This window comes from Dermacentor albipictus, chromosome 1 (assembly GCF_038994185.2).
Source record: "Dermacentor albipictus isolate Rhodes 1998 colony chromosome 1, USDA_Dalb.pri_finalv2, whole genome shotgun sequence".
In the NCBI taxonomy this organism is placed as follows: Eukaryota; Metazoa; Arthropoda; class Arachnida; order Ixodida; family Ixodidae; genus Dermacentor; species Dermacentor albipictus.
In genome coordinates this window covers 383,582,827-383,604,022 of record NC_091821.1, presented here as the reverse complement: position 1 = coordinate 383,604,022, position 21,196 = coordinate 383,582,827, and the positions used below count along the sequence as shown (strand labels likewise).

General features: G+C 44.7%; 1 protein-coding gene and 1 long non-coding RNA gene across 5 annotated transcripts in view; both read left to right on the top strand.

Annotated features, from left to right (window-relative positions):
- LOC135900324 (kin of IRRE-like protein 3) overlaps positions 1-21,196 on the top strand; it is a 636,778-nt gene that overhangs the window by 287,842 nt on the left and 327,740 nt on the right. For 3 of the 4 annotated variants that reach the window (XM_070531960.1, XM_070531961.1, XM_070531959.1), the window contains one exon: positions 5,934-5,980. The exons of the other annotated variant lie outside the window; for it this stretch is intronic. In XM_070531960.1, the coding sequence (XP_070388061.1) occupies positions 5,971-5,980 (10 nt within the window). In that variant the 5' untranslated portion in view covers positions 5,934-5,970. The remainder of the gene's footprint in view (positions 1-5,933; positions 5,981-21,196) is intronic. 4 annotated transcript variants of the gene reach the window in all.
- On the top strand, positions 12,399-21,022 carry LOC139057668 (uncharacterized). Its single transcript, XR_011512977.1, has 5 exons — positions 12,399-12,485; positions 14,753-14,895; positions 15,847-15,915; positions 16,974-17,054; positions 19,465-21,022. It is a non-coding gene; the product is annotated as an uncharacterized lncRNA (long non-coding RNA).

The window sequence follows — 21,196 nt, the reverse complement described above, 5'->3', positions numbered from 1 at the left end:
CTAAGCCCATTCTAGGCATCCAGGGTTGGGTCGATGATAATGCGGGGTGGAATCTAATCTTTCGGCTGCATGCTCGCCTAAGACGTAGAACGAGAGAAGCGAGATTGCGCATTTCTTTTTGTTCTCTTCTTCTCGACGCGACCTTTTGTTCTTGGCCCCAAGTCTGTTCTTGTCATTTTGTTTCTGCTGGGAGGTACCCACCGTTCATAAAATATGCCATGACAGTGTCATTTACCTGCTCTCCTTTGAGACGAGCAGTGATGGTCTGACAGGCTTCGCGTTACGGTACGTACGTGCTTCACATTCCCCTTTCTTTCGAAGGTATATGCCCTTTTTGAAGGGGAGCCAAAGCTCTAGATTTCTGGCCTCCCTTCGTTGTGTCGTCACTCGTCTCACGAAGACCCCTCGGCGTTGCGAAGAGAAAGGAGAGGCGCGTGCAACGCGGGGAAGCCTTTGTTTCGGGGGAAACAAAAGGAGGGTTCGCGCAGGGATGGCGAGGAGCGACTCAAGTCGCGCACGGGGAAAAAGGAGATGCCAAAGCGGGATATAGATGGCAAGAATAAAGGGAGCGCAGGAGCAGCACGCCAAGAGCTCTCGATGATCGTGAGCCGCAGGCACGCCGTCGAACTCCAGGGTCCACTCGGACGGAGGAGGAGGAGGAGGAGGAGAAATAGACGGAAAGACAGGGAGGTTAGTCATTTCTCAGACCGGCTGGCTCTTCGCATGGGAAGGGGCGAGGATCCTATTTAGACTTGACGCACGCGCTCACATATTGCCGGGAAAGCCGGTAAGATGGCTTCATTAAGCGGCCGATGACCGCGGTATATTGATGCTGCTTCGTGCGCCGCCGGCCAGCTTGCCGACGACTCGCTCGATTCTCGCTGGACGCGATGCCACGCCACTTCGAGGGGTCTCCGGTGCCAAACAACAAACCGACGAAGCGACATCCGAGAGCTGCTCGCTCGCTGCGTCTCAATTGTTTCGTTCCGCTCGTCTTTGTTTTCCCTTCCGCCCGGAGCTCCAGGGAAATGCACAGTAGTGTTGGTGTTTCTGGGAAACGATATCATTTACCAACTTTTCGCAGTTTATTCTTTTTCTCTTTCCTCATTGAACTGCGCTATTCCTTCTCTTTTCCTCGCACGCGCAAGCATATGTCATGTTTATAGTCGATTCAAGTTAACCCTCGTTTCCCGAAGTGTTTGTCTCCGAGAGACGCGAGCCCGCTGAGGCGCGGACGGTGACAGACTTGCTCGCTATAGTTTCAATCCAGCGGTATCGCCGCGCGACAAGTTAGCGGCGTAGTGACTGAAAGAGGAAAAACAGAGGCTTCCTTTCTCGTGTATGCACTTCGTCACGAAATTATGTGCTGACTTTGAGTTTTGCTATTCATAGGCACGTATTCTTTACCTTGAACTGGCACTAGTTTTACGCTATATTGTTGCAGCGCGTGACCTGAAACTGAATAGGTGCCGGTGCTACGCCGAGAGTAAAAGAAATTTCAAAAGGAGGTCGGTAGCCTCTTAATGCTCTATGGGAAGAACTGCGAAAAAGAATAGATCTGATTGTGTTGGCACGGATGGTAAATCAGCATTCAGAATCGAGAGATATTGCTATTATGTACGTGTTTTTTTTTTAATTGCAAAAGTACATCCTCACGCCAGAAATCCTGGTCTCTCCAAAATGCGCCTGTACTGGAGGGGGACTATACAGTGCGTAAGTGGGCAACCGTGGCGTCACCAAGCCATTTACATTTCGGGAACGTTGGAACGCGTAAATCAGGACAATCGGGCACCGAGTGTAAGCGAAGCTAACCTGAAACTATAGAGCTGAACCGGTTTTCCAGAACACTGTTGTAACACGCATTGATTATCGCATACAAAAGAACCGGATGCGCGGAACTCCAACACTTTCAGGGTCTGCGATTTGCAGACTATTTTCTAATCGTGCGTTCTTTTTGAACAAGTTTGTTTCGAAGGCATGTCACGACAGGTACTCCGTCGTTGGCATTTCGGTCGGCATAACGTACTACGCGTCCGTACCTTATTTTTTCTTTCCTTTTTAAGCCGTTAGCGTGTTCACGCATGTGAATGCATTAATGCTACACTGCCGGAAAGTTGCGTGAATCATTATCGGAGCTAATGCATTTGGCAATTCAACGTAGAGGCTTTAAGCATTCACCAAAGTTACGACACACTCAAGGACACTTGAACATGCCACATTCATTCTTCTTTCATTGAACGGAGCGTCAGGGGTAACTTGCTATCGATCATCTTTAGAGCCATAGCTCCTGTATGTCAGCGCATGCCGTGTATGGCTATCTAGATTTGCAGTAAAGGTGGAAGCGTTGATATTGGCTTTTTCTTTTGCTAACGTGAGAGCATGCAATTAATGTAACCCTAGTTTGTATAGCCAAGCCACCTACTCTACAATCGATAAATTTTCACAGGAGCCAGGTCCTTTGCAGGGTGACCTACATTTCCTCTGCGTCTATCGCCACCACGAAAACTAGAGCGATCTACACTGCTCCACGTTAGAACCCCTTGACTCAATATATTCACCAGTGACGTTTCTCCTTGTACCGTAGGCACGTGCATCGCAAGCTCAGAAAGAGAGGTGTGCACTGCTGCAGTTCCGGAAGTCGAAAGACTTCAGCGACCAATTTTGGCCTCTATGTCCATTCCCGGATGAGCGCACCCTCAGCGTGATTAAGAACGTCGTTGCTTCTGATATGGCGCAATAGTCATAAACGCGCCGCCTAGTAGAACAAGTGGCCAAATCAAGTCGCACACGTCTGGGAAACTTAGCAATCACAGTTGGCAATTTGCTGCGGCGAAGACATTCACTTGCACAAGGCCCAGTGAGTCTAATAAGGTCCTTGTTCCCAATGTTGCGAAAGGTAAGAAACATCCTGTTAAACTATCTCAAAAAAATTTGTCATTGCCTCTAAACCATATTTTATCCACCTATGGTCTATCAGTTTTAGTCTACTCGAAGGACCCTAAGTTCGCGTATTTTTTCTGCCATCATGAATGCGAAGTTACGCTTCATAGCTCTACAAGAGGCACACGGAGGAAACGCGATCACACACGCACAAAATTTGTGTAGCATCCTGCATGTGTGATGGTGTTTTTTTTTTCTCTTCGCGTGTGTCTCCTTAGAGCTGTGTAGCACAACTTCCTATCCATGATCAAGAACCAACAAGCATAGACGCGGTCCTTACTGATCCTGCCACGTATAGAATTAGTTCGGTCGCACAAAAAACTTGGTCTTAGTCCTTGCAAAATGTTTTGTGCGTTTATTTTAAAAATATTTTGTAGTTTAACTGCAAAACTAAACTACAATAAAAAATAAGATAAACTACAAAATGTTTTGTAGTTTACTTTAAAACTTATTAGGCAATGAAAACGCTTGGTTTCCACTGTTTAAAAATACTTGAGAATTTTTACTGCTCAAACTGTGGTGGACAGTGTAGAATAGGAAAGCCAACGTGTACGTCAGCTCGCATTTCCTATACGCTGCTATTACGTGCCTAATAGGGGCGTTTATACAGTCGTTATGCTTTGCTTAAAAACACGTTGCTTGCCTATGTCTCAATCTCTCGTGAATTCGTCAGTCCTCTCTGATGCCGTTTTCTTTACTTTCAATACCTGACGCACGGGGGCGTGTACAGCGAATGAGTCAAACTGGCTCACTGAGGGAGAGGCCGCATCGGTTTTCCCCAGTGAAAGGGAAAAGTTGGCTCGACCTGGCGACGCGCTGTGAACGCATCGAGGGACGTAAAGTAGAAGCTCCTTCTCACCTGCCGCGCATTCTTTGTACTCGCTATGTCCGCACTTCGAGTGATAGCTCCTATTAGTCATCCTTGTTTCCATACAGAGGAGGAGCATAAAATAGGAAGGATATATTCAATTCGCCCGCTTTAAACTCTCAGTCACTGACCAATCACATAACTATAGTATCAATTTCTGTTATTTGAGGACGTATGAATCCTTAAGCTTGTCAGCTTATAGTTCACGAAAGGTTTTGGCTGGTTGCTGAGAAGTCCTAAATATCTCGAGGTACTAAATAAAGATTCCAATACCAGCAGTAATTAAAATCTGATGTTTTTTTAGGAATACTACTGAAAGCTTAAGTTGGCATTTCTCTTGCAAAAATTAAGCAAATATATGGAAATAAAAATACTGAAATCCAAGTTTCTACTCGTTGCCTATTGGATCGAAGGTCAGTGTGGTGTTTCAATCGTGTCAACGTAAAAACGCTTCGCAGAGTTCTGATCTCACTTAATTTGTGAATGCCGTACCCTCTCTTTTTATGAGGTTGTATGACAATCAGTGTTGGTGGGAAAGCCGGAGGCACACTCATCGTTCTTTGTTACGACGAGAGATGCCGATGAATTTTACTTTATGATTGCTACCACTATGAAAGGTGACGTTATACCTTCGCGCAATATTCCCAGCAGTAAATTCGTAAGGCTGCTTTGCTGGACAAGTTGGCAGTGCATCTTGACGTGGGCAACAACAGACACGAAAAGAAAGAAAACACAGACACAGCGCAGACTATCAACTGAAGATTTTACTGGAAAACAGACAGATATGTTTGAAGGTTGCACTTAAGAAGTCATGCCCGCATCGCATGAGGAATGTTTTGCAAGACAACTTGAGTGACTAAAACTTTCACGATTCCCTGAGGACCACTTGGCCTTCCATGGGCGAAAAGATTCTGCAAAAGGTAAAGGTGTAATCGAGACGTTTGGAGCCAGACAGGAATGCTGAGAAGAAGCCGATTGCCAGCATTCCGTAACTTCACTTTGTTGTGCCATCTTTCAAGAAGGGAGGGGGGGGGAGGGGCAGGTATGTGTATACCGTGGTATTTCCGGCGAGCAACAAGCTTGATAAGCTATGCGCGTTAGGGAACATGAAGGCAGAAGGCGAAGGGCAAAGCATTCATGAGCGTACGATAAATCACCGCTAAAGATGGTCGAATTCGGCAAAGGCGTTGTATATCACGTTCCGTTACCTTGCAGGAAGTGTCATGTCGGAAAAACTGGCCGTTGTCTGTATAGCAGATGAATGGGCCACAAAACTTCTTTGAGGAGGCAGCCCTGTTCAAACTTATCGTTACATTGTAAGCAATGCGGCGGCGCATCAGTGTTTTCTGAAACCACGGTTCTTTCGAGATTTAAAGACAAGGTGGCGCGAGATATTAAAGGAGCATCCTTTCTTCATTAGCGAATCGGGTGAACCATGCGTCGTGAAGCCATCCGTTACGCTGCATGCCACACAGTTAGCTTACTTGGATGCGCAGCACTGGATGGCGTTAGCACTGAAAAGCTTCGCTCCAACTTTTTTCATTCTTCGGACCACGTGTCTTTCGGCGCTTCTATATCTGTCTGTTCAGTTAAATCCTCATTTGATAGTTTGCGCCGTCTCTTCGTTTTCCTTCATTTCGTCTTTGTTGGTTCGTGCTCCCCACGTCAAGTAGGACCATGTTCTCTTCCACCTCGAAGTTACTGCGTCTTTTATATCGTTACTCGGCTTAAACAGGCTCAAAACAATTGAGCGATGACGTATGTAGAGGAGCGTGGCATTCAGGTATGCAAGTGGCATTGCAAACACTAGGACATATATCCTCTTGCCGCGGCGAAGTGTTGCTATAACTTTGAACAGTGCAAATAGAAAAATTTAAGTGAGCGCAGGCCTTCGCATATGGTGGACCCAGGGCGGTTACAAATTGTTATACGAATTCGGAGAAACTCGGAAATGATATTTCACATTTCGTTTGAAATTCACCCTTGTTCCTTGAGTCCAACACCTATACAAGGGGGACTTTAACACAGCGATATTATCGATGGCAGTGCTATATACGGCAGTTGCGTCGGACACCAGATTTCTGAGGGCAACAGTCTCAAGTTGAACTCATTTATTTCCTTCCAGTGGGTGTGTACGGCAGTGACATATATGGAAGCCCTGAATGTATTTAGGTATGTATCGTACCCCTCTGTCCATACACTTCCGAGCACCATTCCTCTTTCTATAACATTAGGGTCATGCACTAGACCGTAAATTGCGCCGGAAATCATATAAAAACATTGCCGAACTTTTTGAAGACTACTGGGTTATGCGACTGCCGTTGATTGCGCCGTGAACGCTGTTGTGTGTGCGCGTACATCACTTGTTATGCTTTCCTTGCGCCTTTTCTTTTTCGTTTACTTCCCGCTTTCTCATCACACACTGCAGTGTAGCAAACCAAGAGCAACCTGTTTGACCTCCCTGCCTTTGTCTTTAATTTTTTCACTCTCTCTTTTGTCGACACAATGTTCCTTGCACCTCGGCTGCCTTTTCTCGTTTAGGGGTACTTCTGTAGGACACATGTTTCAGAATAAATAAATAAATAAATAAATAAATAAATAAATAAATAAATAAATAAATAAATAAATAAATAAATAAATAATGTTCCTTCTAAAGCAAAACTACGGCTTTACGAGCCAATGGGGTTTGATTCAACACACAAAACACAATCATTCCCGATGAAGAACTGGATGATCTCTTTTTTTTTAGTTAAGGGTTATTCTGCCGCCCGATGTTGTTTGCCCGCGTTTGGATCGGCATGGTAGCTGGCCCAGAACAACTACCATCTCCCCACGTGTCCTCACCCTTGTTCGTTCTTCCTCTCGCATTCACAACGCATGCTTTCGCTGAGCTCTGTTTGTTTAGGCCCTCGATGCGCAGTGTACACAGAGACAAGCGCTCGCGACTGCGCTAAATCGTATTGACAACGAACCGTTGTCAAAACTAATAATTTCGGAATGCCAACCTGCCAAGGCGTCGCAGGGAAGCGGTACGAATGCATTGTTGCAATTCTTTAGGACAACAAACGCGCACAAGCGACCTCTAGAACTGAAAAGTGTTGACTGTTATCCTTTGCTGTCAACAACGGTGATTGAGGGCATGGGCTCTGTTTCTCTTTCTCTCTGTTGCTCTCTATTTCCTTCGTTTACGACCTTCTCACCCCTCACCCCCAGTGCAGGGTAGCAAACCGAACTTTTGTTCTCTTTGTTCTCGCTCTTCACCGACAGTGCAGAGCCAAATGCTGTGGGAGATGTTTTTTTTTTTTTTAGGTCTCCCACTTGGGGCCTAATCTCCTGCATTCCGGTTAGCTGGAGCCAGCCTGTTGCGGTCTACCAACGCAATTATACTCCCGCCCGCAGAGTTGTCGGGGTTTGGAGTTTCCAATCGGGTCTTGAATGCAGGTGACACGTGCCTTCGAGGTGTTTTCGCATGTTCGGTGCCACTGGCCTCTTTCGTGCGGCATGGAAGTCCCGGGGCATGTTTGTCTTTCGCCCGCTTTGGAGCAGGATAACGAGCTAGAAGATTGCGAAACGTGGCGGCATTTCCATAAGCGGCCTGCCGCCACTTCTCGCAATCTCCTTCACGCCTTCGCGTCCGCCACGTGCAATTTCGAAGGGGATTAATGCGCTCGGAGCAGCTTTGCCGACGGGGCTGCATATCGAACAATGCATGGCGGCGGGTGGAACGAGCGTTTTAGGCAACGGCTCAGGTCCCGTCGGCATGACCGTGTGGATTCTGCGGCGGCCGCTATAGCGACCGCAGCGGGTGCTGCCCAGCAAACTACCTCCTTCGTTTCGAACCAGATCCGACAGACACACGAAGAGACTGTTTCGAAGAAATCTTTTCATTAAAGCGAAGGCGGCGCGAGCAAATTGCGCACGTGTGCGAAAGTTGTTTCCAAGATGGTGCGCTCGCTACCAGGTTCTTGCAGTTGTGATTCATCATTCGCGTTACGTACATAATATGCCTGACATTGTGATTGCGGTGTGGACTCTAAGGGAACGCCGTGCTGACCATTCATGCGCGTCCTTAAATGTGCCACGAGCACCATCACGTGGCGTAGGAGCAACCTTTGTAGCATGCTTAGAGATAAGGCGACACCGAAAACAGGTATCTAATAGGAACAAGTGGTGCTATGCGACATTCGATAAGCAGGCTTTCCCGAAAATGTGACTTGAAGTCAGTGGGAGGCCGGATATCTTTTACCTGAAACAACTGCAAAGCTGTAACACGCGTTGCTATTTATCTACGAAGATGTGAAGAAAGCAGGACGGCATGGACGAAGGTGCCGTTCCACCGAGTTGTGGTCTAATTTTTAATTTCAGCCCGAGAAGAACGATCTTGATTGCATCGAGCTGCTTAGAGGGATTCTTTCGAAGAATATCGCATATTCTTCGTTCATAATCATTATTACAGAAGCAATAAATATTTATCTACTGGGTTTATGAAAGGATTCCCAGTCACCTAAAAGGCAAAGGATTAGTTGAAAAACTTGAAATGCGTGCATGTAGTTTGTCAACTGCTGTGAGATTGGAATATAGGGTAAAATTTAACCGGCTATTTCATGGCACAAACTTGAGAAATTGAAACTGCACATTTTCTCATAAATACACATACACATACCGCAAACACCTATACAAAGTCTGAATATAGAAGTGTGTAAATATTAACCAGAAAAGGAAAGGAGAAGCGATCCCTATGCGCCTGCGTTAAGTGGAAAATATTCATATGCACTGTGCAATAACAACGTATTAAACGAGTGCAATTCCTCCTTTTTACAAAGAAACTTTGTCTCCTTATCCTAACCTTCTGTTTCCCTATTGTATGTCAGCCTAGCTTTTTTGTTTGTTGGCCCCCATTATACATAACATAAGATACCTAAGATGCCTGATGGAGTACTGAACATGGTAAGCTCTTTGAGATGCGGCTGAAGTGCTGCGTTAATATTTTTATCAAATGCACAAAGTGATACTTGCCCACATTCTACACCAACGCCTTAACTCTTTCTCTACCCCGCGGGTAAAATAGGTGCTTTTTGTAGGTTGCGCCAGATCTTTTTTTCTGAAGGAGCTACTTCACTGAATATTTTATGTAATATATATAAACAAAAAGCAGAGTGAATTCACTTTTCAAGCATGAAAGTTTTGTTAACGACATATATGTCGTAAAAAAGATATAAATACCAGAAAACTGAACAAAGTTTGTAAAGACACGCTTGTATCTACTAAGAAAAATATGCACAAATTTATGAGATGTACAAAATGTAATACCGCCTAATAGACACTATTTGCTCCCCAAAATCAAAATTTTAGTTTAGCAGGTATTTCACTAGAAAAAAATTTAACTGCAAGCACTAGAATTGGGCATGCCGCGCTGCGGCCGCGGATATTCTGGGCTGGTTCGCGTCGCCGTTCCTCTCAGAGTCAAAGTCCGACGAATAGGCAGCATCCTGACTCGCTGCTGCTCGATCCATCGATAAAATCAGCTGCAGACGCGGCGGGACCACGACACCTGCGATGTTTCAAAGTGCGTGCGCCATTCCCGGAGGCGGCAATTTTGGCTTTGTACTTTGACGATGGCGAAATGTCAAAGCGCGTTCACAAATCACTGCCTTGTCGGGAAAGAAGTGAACTGCTTAGATAACCAAAACGTAGTTTTTTTCCTTCACGTCTGATAGCGCAGTACGTCCGGGAGCGGCGCGGAGGGTCTCGAAAGCGGCGTTTCAAACTATCGTTAGCGGGCTAACTATGCCCTATGGGCGTGGTACAGAAAGAGTTAAGGGGATCGCTGAGTCGTACACTCATGCAAGGGTGAATCTTGTTAGCGTGCATCGGCACGGGGTGATATGCTGTCAGTATTGCGTATTTGGGTCGAGTTAAAATTGGGCTACCTTTTCTGCTTGTAGTCTTTCGGGTACTGTAAGGCGTGAGTGCACGAAGTCTTACCTCATATTCAGTTTCAGTTCCAGCCCTAACCGAAGCGCTGAACAGGAAGAAAGTAAAGTAGATGTCTCTACGGAATGATATGATAGTGCGTTGCCGTGTAACGGCGTACTCGGCCATTAAACTCCGTTTAAGCGCCAAAATATGCTATACAGATTAGAAACAACTGTGACATCACTCGCAACAGTGAATGAAGAAACAAGAAAAGCGACTTCTCGCTGTGTTTCAACTGGTTTCAACTTATGCTGACAGCAAATTACACGTACACTAGAGCATTATCTGTACACAGTGAAAGATTAAATGTCAGCAGGATAACATGCACCGTCGTTGCTGCAGTAAAATATGCAGCTGCTTTAAAGATCATGACGTAGGCTGTCGGTTACACCAGTCTTTGTATTAAGTAGTTAGTTCTTTTTGTGTTGCAGATAAATGTGAAGACTACAAAAAAAATTGACCCCCCCCCCCCCCCCCCCCCCGCTTACATAAAAGAACTGTGGCATTTCTTGCACATCTAATGGGGCTCTGAGACGTTAGACATCAACTAATTATTTTCTGTGCATGAAAAAAAAAATCCAGCATTTGAGGCCGTGTTATCTGAACGTCGCTAGAACACACAATTCGCAATAGAACGGAATGACTGCTCTCTCTCTTTCTCTCTCGCTTTTTTGTACGTTTTTTTAAAAACATCGATTGGTGTTATCTCGTCATTTAGCTCCCAAGCGTATAATAGAACGGGAAATACTCATAATCATAGAACAAAGAAACAGAATATTCGCAGACGTTTGTTGGTCGTATTGCCCCGCGAGCCGTCACAAGTACGTCGTTTCAATCGTCAATAGCGAACGCATTTCTTATCTCGTTTCCTGCGCGGCGAGAATTCGAGAGCGATCTGTCATATCAAGTCGTGGAGGAGTGGGGTGCGGGGGAAAGGGCGGGGAATATATTTTCTTCCTTACCCCTTTGCGCTCCAGGCTCTAACATTAGAGCGATTCTCTCTTTTCCATTCACGTACGGGACGCGAACATTTTTTTCCCCTTTCTTTATCGGTCCCTTGTTTCGCATCGGCCGTTGTCCCGTCCACCGCGCTCTCCGCAAAAAAAAAAACCTCGGTGCCCGTCGTAGCGCCAGCTCGGCCTCCAAGAAAAACAAGAAAAGAAGAGGCAAATAAACGGGGTAGGAGGAACGGCGCATTTCAATTCGCCGCACACACGACCAGCTGCAGCAGAGATTACGCGCATCATTTGGCGCACGAGAGCGTACAGGGAGGGCACCCTGCGCGCACCACCATGCGCCACTGCCCCACCGGGAGGCCATTGCGCCACGACTCGGCCGTGCTCGACAATCGGCGATGTCGAAATTTCGTTCGACAACTTTTTCAGATCTCCAAGTGCGGCGCGACTGAGAGAGAGAGAGAGGAAGAGAGAGAGAGAGAAAGAAGCGTCCGAGAAGCACTTTAAAGGGCCCGAAATAGATATTAAAAATGGAAGACCGAAAGAGAAAGAAGGAAAGGACACTAAACAGAAGGCCGAGGGGGCGAACTGGGTCACGCAGGGCTATAGCTCAGGCCACGGTGGCTCAGGCACTAACGCACGAAAAGCTTTCAAGTAGACGGGAAGGAAATCACTCTCCCGCGAATCCTGTTCTTGTCTGCTTCAATTTTTCGTTTCTTTTTTTTTCTTGCGAGAGTGGAATGCGCGTATTGAGAAAAATTGCGTCACGTGCAGACGACATGGGGTCGAAAGGCAGCAGCTTCAATTATGCGCGAAAGTTTTCGGCCCAGGCTGGCCCTGCCGAGGCCAGACACGACTCAGGGGCAGAGGAAAGAGACGGAGCTAGGATTGGGCCTGCTGCGCCCTCTGTCACTGCACTCTAAAAACTAGGAAGGGTATCGCAGGAGTGAAACGGCCGGTTCACTCTTCAAAGCGTCGTTTTACTCTCGCAAAATGCCGAGGAGAGTGAAATGCATTGTTCACTCTCTCACCAAGGAGAGAGTAAAATGTGCTTTTCACTCTCCCCTTCAGAGAGAGAGTAGAATGCCCGTTCTACTCTTGCGGCAATAGAGAACAATATATTTCGCTAGAATAGCAGCTTGGGCTTGTTGGTTTTCCATCCTGCTAGTAACAGCGCAAAATGTAGACAAGGGACGAGACAAGAAGACACCACAAGCGCTGGAAATGTATTTCGCTAGAATAGCAGCTTGGGCTTGTTGGTTTTCCATCCTGCTAGTAACAGCGCAAAATGTAGACAAGGGACGAGACAAGAAGACACCACAAGCGCTTGTGGTGTCTTCTTGTCTCGTCCCTTGTCTACATTTTGCGCTGTTACAAGCAGCATAGAGAACAAAACGTAGCGTAATCTTCTGCTTCAACTGTAGGTGGCTGGCCCCGAACATGGCAATGTTTCATTCATGCACGCTGAGCAAAGAACACATCGTTTTGCTTCTATAGAGAACAGGCCGCCGCAGCTCAAATGGAACTCGTAGCGAGCGCTCTACTTTTTCACTCGGATTTGCTCCACCGCGCGCGCGCGCGCGCGCGCTCAAGATCGCGGAACAACACAGCACAGGAGAAAGGTGATCCGCAGCATAGGAGCTGCGATTGCCAGCCAACGAAGATCGTGTGGCAGCCATCTCGCGTCGCCACCAAAACACGACAGTCGTTCGTCATGCCTTGGATATAACAGCAAATCCTCCACGGTAAGTGCATTCTAACTTAGGTGCACATTCTCCGTATATGTCATGCTATCGCCAGGAAGTCGTCGCTGCGCTTAGCCGACGCGATTGACAAAGGACTAGGCATACGCGCTGTGTCTCTCGATGTCAATCGAAAAAGCCAGTCGTCGCGATAACTGCATGTGATTTTATCACTTTGCCGTTGTCCGTAAGAGCTTTAAAAATCGCAAACGCTGCCAGAACTATGGTATGTTCAATAAGACACCAGGCGAGAGGACGCTTAAAATGGTTCGTTCACCAGCCCGTGATTCCGAGCCTATGCGGAGCGTGATTAGCGTGCGTTTTGTGTGTTTGAATTTATTCAGTTTGGCAGTCTGCTGTGTACGGAACGCTGTTGAACTAAGGAATCACATAACAGAAGGCGTCGTTTTGATGGCAGCATGCTTTTTTATAAGTAAACCGCGCGCTTGACGGTGTCTCGCGCAGGGGGAATCTGCGACCACTGAAGTTACGTGCAGCACCAGTGCTAGTTGGAAACTTTGCCGCAGGCATTCAGCTGCATGCTGCAAGAGGTCAGTTGGGCGCGTTATCTTGAACTTACTGAAAACACATGAGGAATCCATTTTTTATGCTGAAAAAAGTATAAACCCCATATAAGCGATCTTGCGCGCGGCAGCTACAAGCGACGCGATGGAGATGGCTGTCGCGTTCGCTTGTCGCCTACAAGTCGTACTCCGTGCGAGCGACGATATTGAGCGACGCCTCCCCGGTGTTGCCGGCATGAGGGCTGCAATCATGCGTGACGCGTGCTTTAGTAATTTACGTTGATGTATTTTACGATAAAAAGTAGCATAAAATATTTCCGGAGGTATTGCCGTAGGGTCTCATCCTTACACGTATAAAAATTGAATCATTTGCTCGTTCCGCGCGACAATCGGTAGTATTTGAGCGATGTATACATCCAGTTCTGTCTTCGCGCTATTGGCTAGTCGCTCATAGCACTTTCGGGCGACGAGCGATGATTTATAGATTTCCAGAACCGAGCCATCTGTTCAAGCGACGGCCCGTTTTGTCGCTCGAAGCCGTCGCTCGTCGCCGTCGCGCACTAAATCGCTCTCACAGTGTTTATCCCTAAGACTGAACTGTTTTTGCTCATGTATTGAAATGGTGTGATTATAGGTAGGTCTGGTTTTGTCTCCTGTTGCGGTTTTCGTGCACGGTGCGAAACTGAAAGGATGCTTATGTCTACGAACTCCGTGAATTGTCGAGCAGCTAGTTATGCATCGGCATCGAATATAACGGCTGCTATTTGGAATTACAATTACAAGGGTGCTTTGCATACGCTTATTGTTTTGGACATGCCTGTGCATTTGCTAATATGAGTTGGCGTGTCAGAGTTATGTCATTTGAATAGCTAAATCAGCCTTCCTCTGGGGGTTACAAGCGTAATGTGTGCATTTTGCTATTGCATGGCAGATCAAAATGTGTTTATCGCTTGAAAATTTTAGTATAGAAATAAAATATCAAAATAAAATGTTGCTTTAATTCCATGTTACCAGTCTGTCGTACACAGAACAATAGGTTGGTGTAATACACTAATAACTGCGGTTTAACTGCAACTTTTACATGCCTTCAAGAATCTAAAATGCTAGATTTCAAACTGCAGCAGTAGTCGGCTCTGTCAAAAATGAACTCCATTGCGCACCTCGTACATGAAAATAAGTTCACGCCTTTTAGTAAGCTTAGATGCAGGCCGCAGTGAACTTTCTTTTTAGTATTGAAATGTGGGTAAGCTTGCCATAACAAGCCTTGTTGCCCTTTTTTATAGGCACATCCATATATCCATTGAACTGAAAAACAATATTTTCATCCCTACTGAGCATCATGTTTGCAGCTATAATCCTCAAATTATGGCTTCAGCAGTGGCACAACCAGGGATGGTGCGGGGGGCACACTGGGCACGTGCTTAGGATGTGTCACAAGTAGTGTTTGTGATACACCAGACTCATGACAGACCTATGATGTCTGAAAATGACCAATATTCTATTCATTAGCAGGAGTATTCTAACATTTGTGCTGAACGAGGATGAACTGTCCGTTATTTCTTTTTTGTGTAAATCTAAAATTGAAGTTAATTTAGCAGTTGACTGTTGCAGTTATTTGGATGTTTTGCATGCATTTCACTAAGAAAACTAAGAGCTAAGACTTTCTTTTATTGCCATGGCCTTGACTGTCTTGATGTTGTTTTGCACCATGCCCTTGTGTTGACTGTTGCATACGATATTTTTCAGGCACCCGCTTTATAGAACACAAGAAGGCAGCTGCAAGGACACGAGGATGTGAAAGAGCCAGTGCAGCGTGACTTCACGTAGTGCAGTGCAGCCAATGCCAAAAAATCTAAATACATTGGCATGCAATTTGGACAAGAAAACTAGTATGTGGGTATATTGGGTGTACCATTTGACCAAATGTAAACAAAATCAAGATACAGTATGTTACACCAAGATGAAAATTCTCACGTGCTCCAGGCAGTTATCTTAACATGGTATACTTATGTAATGTCTCCGATTGGAAAGTCAGATCAAGTATGCTCTCTGGAGACAAACACATAGCAGCAAGCGTCATTGAAAAGTTAGAGATGTGTTTTAAAAAAGCTGATTAGTTCTGAGAAGTGACTGCTTTTTGTCTTGCCTCTCAACAGATAGATCCATGTGATAAAAAAATTGTTGTACAATGAAATTGCATATTTGCTTAGTGACATGATACATACTTGCAATGAGCACGGTGCCTGTGTTTACTATAAAAAGCAACAGCCCATGCATGGTTAGGTTAGGCCCACTACAACATACAGGCATGGGTGATTGGCGCTTTTTTTTTTATTTCTGTGTCGTGAGGTTTATTGACATGCGTATAGGCGCAATGGCACGCAGTAGGGCTAGTACAGAAGGGGGGGGGGCAGATATATGTAGCCCACTGTACACGACACAGGGCAAAGGAAATCCATGTTCAGCAACTATGTTAAATGCCATGTGCGTAAATTTTACAACGCTACTCATTCGAAGGGTGCACAGGTGCATATTGAAGAAAAGCTTTCCAGGGTATATAATTTAGTGCGTAATTTACACTAATTTTGCTCTAACCACAATTTGAATATACTGCACGGAAAAACCTAGAGCGAATTAAATTGTGTGTCAGCTTCGTGTGTATACATATAGTCTTTCCTATGCGTTAGGTTTTTCGCGTAATGCATTACTAGTTGACAGCCTATCTTATCATGTGTACTCTGTTTACATTACAGTTGTTTATTTACTCATAGTTTTGCAACTTATGAAATGCCGGTGTATATATATTTTCAACATTTGACATAACCCTGTGCATTTTGTAGGGACAACCCAGGACGTGCATTTCTCAGCACGCCGTCAACTGCCAGAAGTGACTCGAACACAGGCCACCAGTAAGTGGACATCAGTTGCAATTTCACATTATGCAGTTGGCTGCTGCCTTGTACTGAGGCTTTTTTTTATGAGATGGTGGTGTCGTTCTAATGTACATTTTGACCACAAAGGTGCGATCATGTCTCACAGAGGCATATATGGTTGCTATTCTCTGCGAGGGACGTGTTCTCATGTTCGTGAAATATTTGTGTTTGGCAGTATTGTCGCCCAATGAGTCAGATATAAACGATGTAACTCGCCACTGCCGACAAGTAGTTGCGAGAAACACAATATATTATGACGCTGTAAAGTTATTTCATTAATTCGAAGGAAAATTTTGCAGCAGGAAGAAAGGTTGCTATTCCAGGTAAACATGTCTTTTTCTCACAAGTTATTTAACCAAACTGTGGATGCGTGAAATTCGTGACTTATGAATAGATTTTAATTCATCCTTTAGTAATGCTTCTAAAAGAGACTAAAAATAGCATGTGACTACCTCTCCAATCAGCAGATCATACACTTATAGCCATAAGTGGTAGTTCCATGCAGTCTCGCACTCTATATAACCTTTCCTTTCAGCAGCATTGGAACTGGCGGCTGCGTTTTCAGAAAGAGTGCACTTGGCACTGTATATGTATGTGTGAATTCGGTTTTCTTTGTATGTGTCGGCTCACTGACACAAACAGTGCAGGAATCAGTTGTACCATGAGGCTGACGGCGCCTTCTGCTGCTAGAAATGCGGCACTTCATATTTTATAGTACTGCATGACATTTAAATCAAAGCTAGCACATCAAATGATCAAGAAAACTAACCGCTGTTATAGCTGTTTTCCTCAAAGAAAGCTTGTCATTTATGGGCTGTGTTAATCTGAGCTCTCCACCGATGTTTCAGTAGTATTCTCCCTTAGTGAGTGAGAGATTGGGGGCAATTAATCGTGTTAGTCTTTAAATGGTGTCCTAATTATGTGTATTTGTTCCAACAAAGTTGTCTAGATTACTTTATTGTGTAGTGTAAAGCTTATGAAACCATCAGCAACTAGTGAGTTGCTAACATGCATATGCATTTGTCACTACACAGGTGGCACTCGGCTGTACCACTGCAGTGCTGCGGAAATTGCCAGCACCAGCGGCTTTGCAACAGCTGTTTCACAGCATGTCGGTATGTGCTGATATATAGTTATGTTGGGATGGGTTAGTAATATGGACCACTGCTACTCTGTATTGTGACAGATCCATGTGATAAGTGATGTAATGGGCTCAGTGAAAACCTGTGAATGTTTTACTATGGTACATAAAAAGGCTGTCCTTTTCGTCACTGGAGCAGGGGAGAAGAGCATGCAGGCACTCCTGAATGTACATATATTTCAAAACATGAGAGACCTATATATATATATATATATATATATATATATATATATATATATATATATATATACACACACACACACACACACACACACACACACACACACACACACACACACACAAACACATACAATTATACTAAAGGCAGAGACATTCCATCTTTCATTTTGAATTGACTTGTACAGCACAAAAATACAAAACAGACCACAAAGAAGCCCGCATGTAAATAGGTTTGATACACACAATAATTCAACAGATTTGATACTTCAGGTGTGCTATTTTACGGAAGGGGGAAGGGAAAGGGGAGAAAACCAGAAAAAAGATTGGAGTGGAAAAGAAAGGAATCGTGCCAAAAAGCATGAGGAACATAGTGCAGCCAGGATCGCCAGCAGGACATTTAAAAAGCACTCTGATAAAATTACATACAGGGCAACCTTACGTATTGTTTGTTTCAATCAACTCAGATCACATGCAGCCATTTTTGCAATCAAGTTGTTTCCTTATGTCATGAGGGAATGATGTGGGCCCAAAAAACTGTTTAGAGCTGAAGGATTATGTTCCATGCTAGCCTCATTACCTGCTTTTTATCATATTGTTATCAGCTGCTTATGTTAGGGACAAAAAGTAAGAGTACGAGCTTTTTCCTGATTCGCCATTCCACACAACATGTCTTTGTGACTAATGTACATGCAGATGATCCATAGATGTAAAATATTCAGTACAGTAGAATCTCATTACAAGATACACTTGGTTGTAAGAGACATCTGAAAATGGTTTGGTTGGTTTTCCAATGCTTGCCACTTTAACAACACTGTACACAAGAGACACCTTTGTTACCAACGACTTTTTAAGTATTCACTACTGCGAAGGGACACAACCCAAACACATTCACTTCATGCACCTTGTGTGCTGTGAAGGGCGTAAAGATCACGCAATTCTCACACAAGTCAATTGCGCATGTCCCTTAAGCATGAACTAGAAAAGGAGGGCAACGAGGACAGTGCAGGGCAGAAAGTGTCAACAGTTGAAGCTGACGAGCGTCTAAGAGCACCTCAAAGGCACTGCAAGCAACAAGGCTTGCAAAGTGAAGTGTTTAACTTCCAGAGGTTAGGAAGGAAGCTAACACAATCTACAGTCACTAAAAAGCTGTGAATGTTTTCTTTAAAGGGCCCCTAAACCACCCAGGTTGAAATTTAGTTGCGGTGTTGCAGTTGTACATGTTAAGGCAACGAACACGTAGCCACGAGAATTTTTCGAAACGGTGCAGTAATAGTGGAGCTACGTGTTTGATTATCGAAAAGTAGTCCCCGCTCATTTTACTCTTTCATCTGGTACACGCCATCGGGACAGTATCGTCTTTTCCTCGCCTAGTACACCTCCAAATGTTACGGGACAGGCCATCACCAACGAGCTCTGTTGCTGCCACGCAGGCCCGTCGTCCTGCGAGGGGTGGCGCTAATGACCTCGCCATACAATGGAATGTATGGTGACTCTAGTTGAAGAGCCTCATAGGGAGACCCTCCTGTTGGCGTTTCTGTTCTTTGCCCCCATTGGCTGCCCACAATGGCATCGCGAGCAACGCGACGAGGAAGAAGGAGTGTGTATTTGCTTGCAGGCCTTGCCGGCAGTCATACACTTTCGTTCGACCACTCGACAGCACCGGAAACTGGTGACATCATCAGAGACAGCCTGGTGATGTCAGGACAAACTGGGAGGTGCAGGATAGGTCCAGAGAGGCGCACGGGGTCGTTTTCTTCATTTTGTGGTGCTCCCACAGGTGCTACACACTGTAGCGTTTGGCGTCGTCAATTGTGACGGCATTCTGATTTTGATGCGTGTGTTTACTTGAAATGTTCAAAAAATGTCGAGAAGTGGTTTAGGGGCCCTTTAAGCCACCCTGAGCAATTATTCCTTCAGATATATCTAAACATACTTTAGTGATGATGCATAATAAAGTGATCTAGTCTGGCTCCTCACTGTTTTAAAATTTTTCGTTTCAAGAGACATGTTTCCCGTGCCTCTTGAGTATATCTTCTAATGAGGCTTAACTGTAATGTACACACACAATTGTGTAACTCCTCCTGCAAGTATTATTCAATAAGCCTGGTCACTGATGTGCAAAGCTTGTGGTTAAGTTTTGATGTCCATACTGTTTAGAGCTATGTTTATTAATTCAGGCTGTTCTTATTGATTCATCGATGCAGGAGACAATGCCTACGAAATTATTGGCCCGATGACGAGAGCCCTCAAGGGGCAAACAACATCTCTGTTGCAGAAGTGAGCCCGATACCACCTGAAGTTACCATGACAGGTGGCACGGCAGCAATAGATACAGAGACGGCCATGTCTACTGCAGCTGCAACAGTGTACGAGGCAAGCAGCAGTGTGTCAGCATCAGCAGCAGTGTCAGAAGGAACCGCACCAGGCCTGGTAGAGCAACATGTGTGTTATCAATGTGACTTTTTTGTAGTGCATACAACTCATTTGCTCAACATACAAAAGCTTTTCACCACGACTGTGAGCCAGTGTTCTTGTGCAGCAAGTGCAAGACTAAGTGAAGTGTTATAACACGGTACAAGCATCACTTTAAGATATGCAAACATATTACAGTTGTTGCCTCCCCAGCCAGCCCACATAGCGACAACAACGTGGAACACATGGTGGGACACACCTCTTCCCCATTAGAAGATAGTAGAGACTGTCAGTGTTGTTGCTAGATTAACTGGTCTTTGTAGGCAACTAGAAGGACAACACAGGTGTCATAAGATTGTTGTTTATGTTGTTATTGAAAAGGTAAAATAGAAGTTTGATGCAGCTGAAGTGCCAACTGATATTGAGCAAATCAAAAACAACCACCTGAGAAACAACACTATCGAAATTTGAGTATCTATGTGCCGCCAACTCCGGTAAGGATGGCATAGGACAGAAGTGTGATGAAAATCACACAGACACTGCTGTTCCAGCACTGGTCACAGTGAGCAGTGACTTGTAGGGCAAGAGTCAACTGAAACGAACATTATAGCATAGTGTCATGCTCCCATGTGACCACTTTCCATGTTATTTTGCATGATACAGCTCAACCTTCAGAAACGAGACTGCAACTTGTCTGTAAAAAGCTTTCACAAAAAATTATTCATAACACTATTAACACAGCAGTATCTTCTTTTTTTGTGGGTTCGAGGTTCCCGGGTGTCCATTAATGCAACAATTCTGGAAAAAAAGAACATGTGTCGTACTTACACCTTTTTAACAAGTACGAGGGGGACAGAACTTTTGTAGTCATGCATCTTCATCATACTATCAAGTTTTTAAATGACTTTTATAATTATTATTACCAGTTATACCTGAGTGCATTGTATGCATTTAGCAGGTGTAAAATCAGGTCAGTTGGATCAGATGCCTTATCTGCAAGGGAGCCCTATATTCAAGAAATGTGAATTAAGATAGGTACGTTAGAGACGCAGTCTTTCAGCACTTTATTGCGTGTAGTTTAAGCATTGCTCAATACTTTTGTGGACGGCAGTTTCAACCGGCACAGCACTGCGATTTGTCACGGTCACGTGTCTTCAAAGCGGTGTTTACCATTTGTGTTGATCTGTTTGTGTGTTCATAGAGCAAGTTTTTAATTTATTTTTTTCCACATTCTTGTGCTTGCACTAAGCTTGTATAAGGCAGTTACAAAATGGGCGTCACTATAACGAACTGTTCTGTTGAGCTTACACTTGCAAATAATAGTGTTCAGATGGCCGCACTTCTATGTAGGTGCACCAATAGCTTTGTGTATGTTCTCATGTTTGTATAAAGCTTATATAAGCTAGTTACAAAATGTATGTCACTAAGCATTGTGATATTCTTTAAGGAACTGCTTGGTTGGTTTTACACTTGCAAATTAGTATTGAGGCGGTGGTATGTCCATGTAGGCCCACTGCTAGCTTT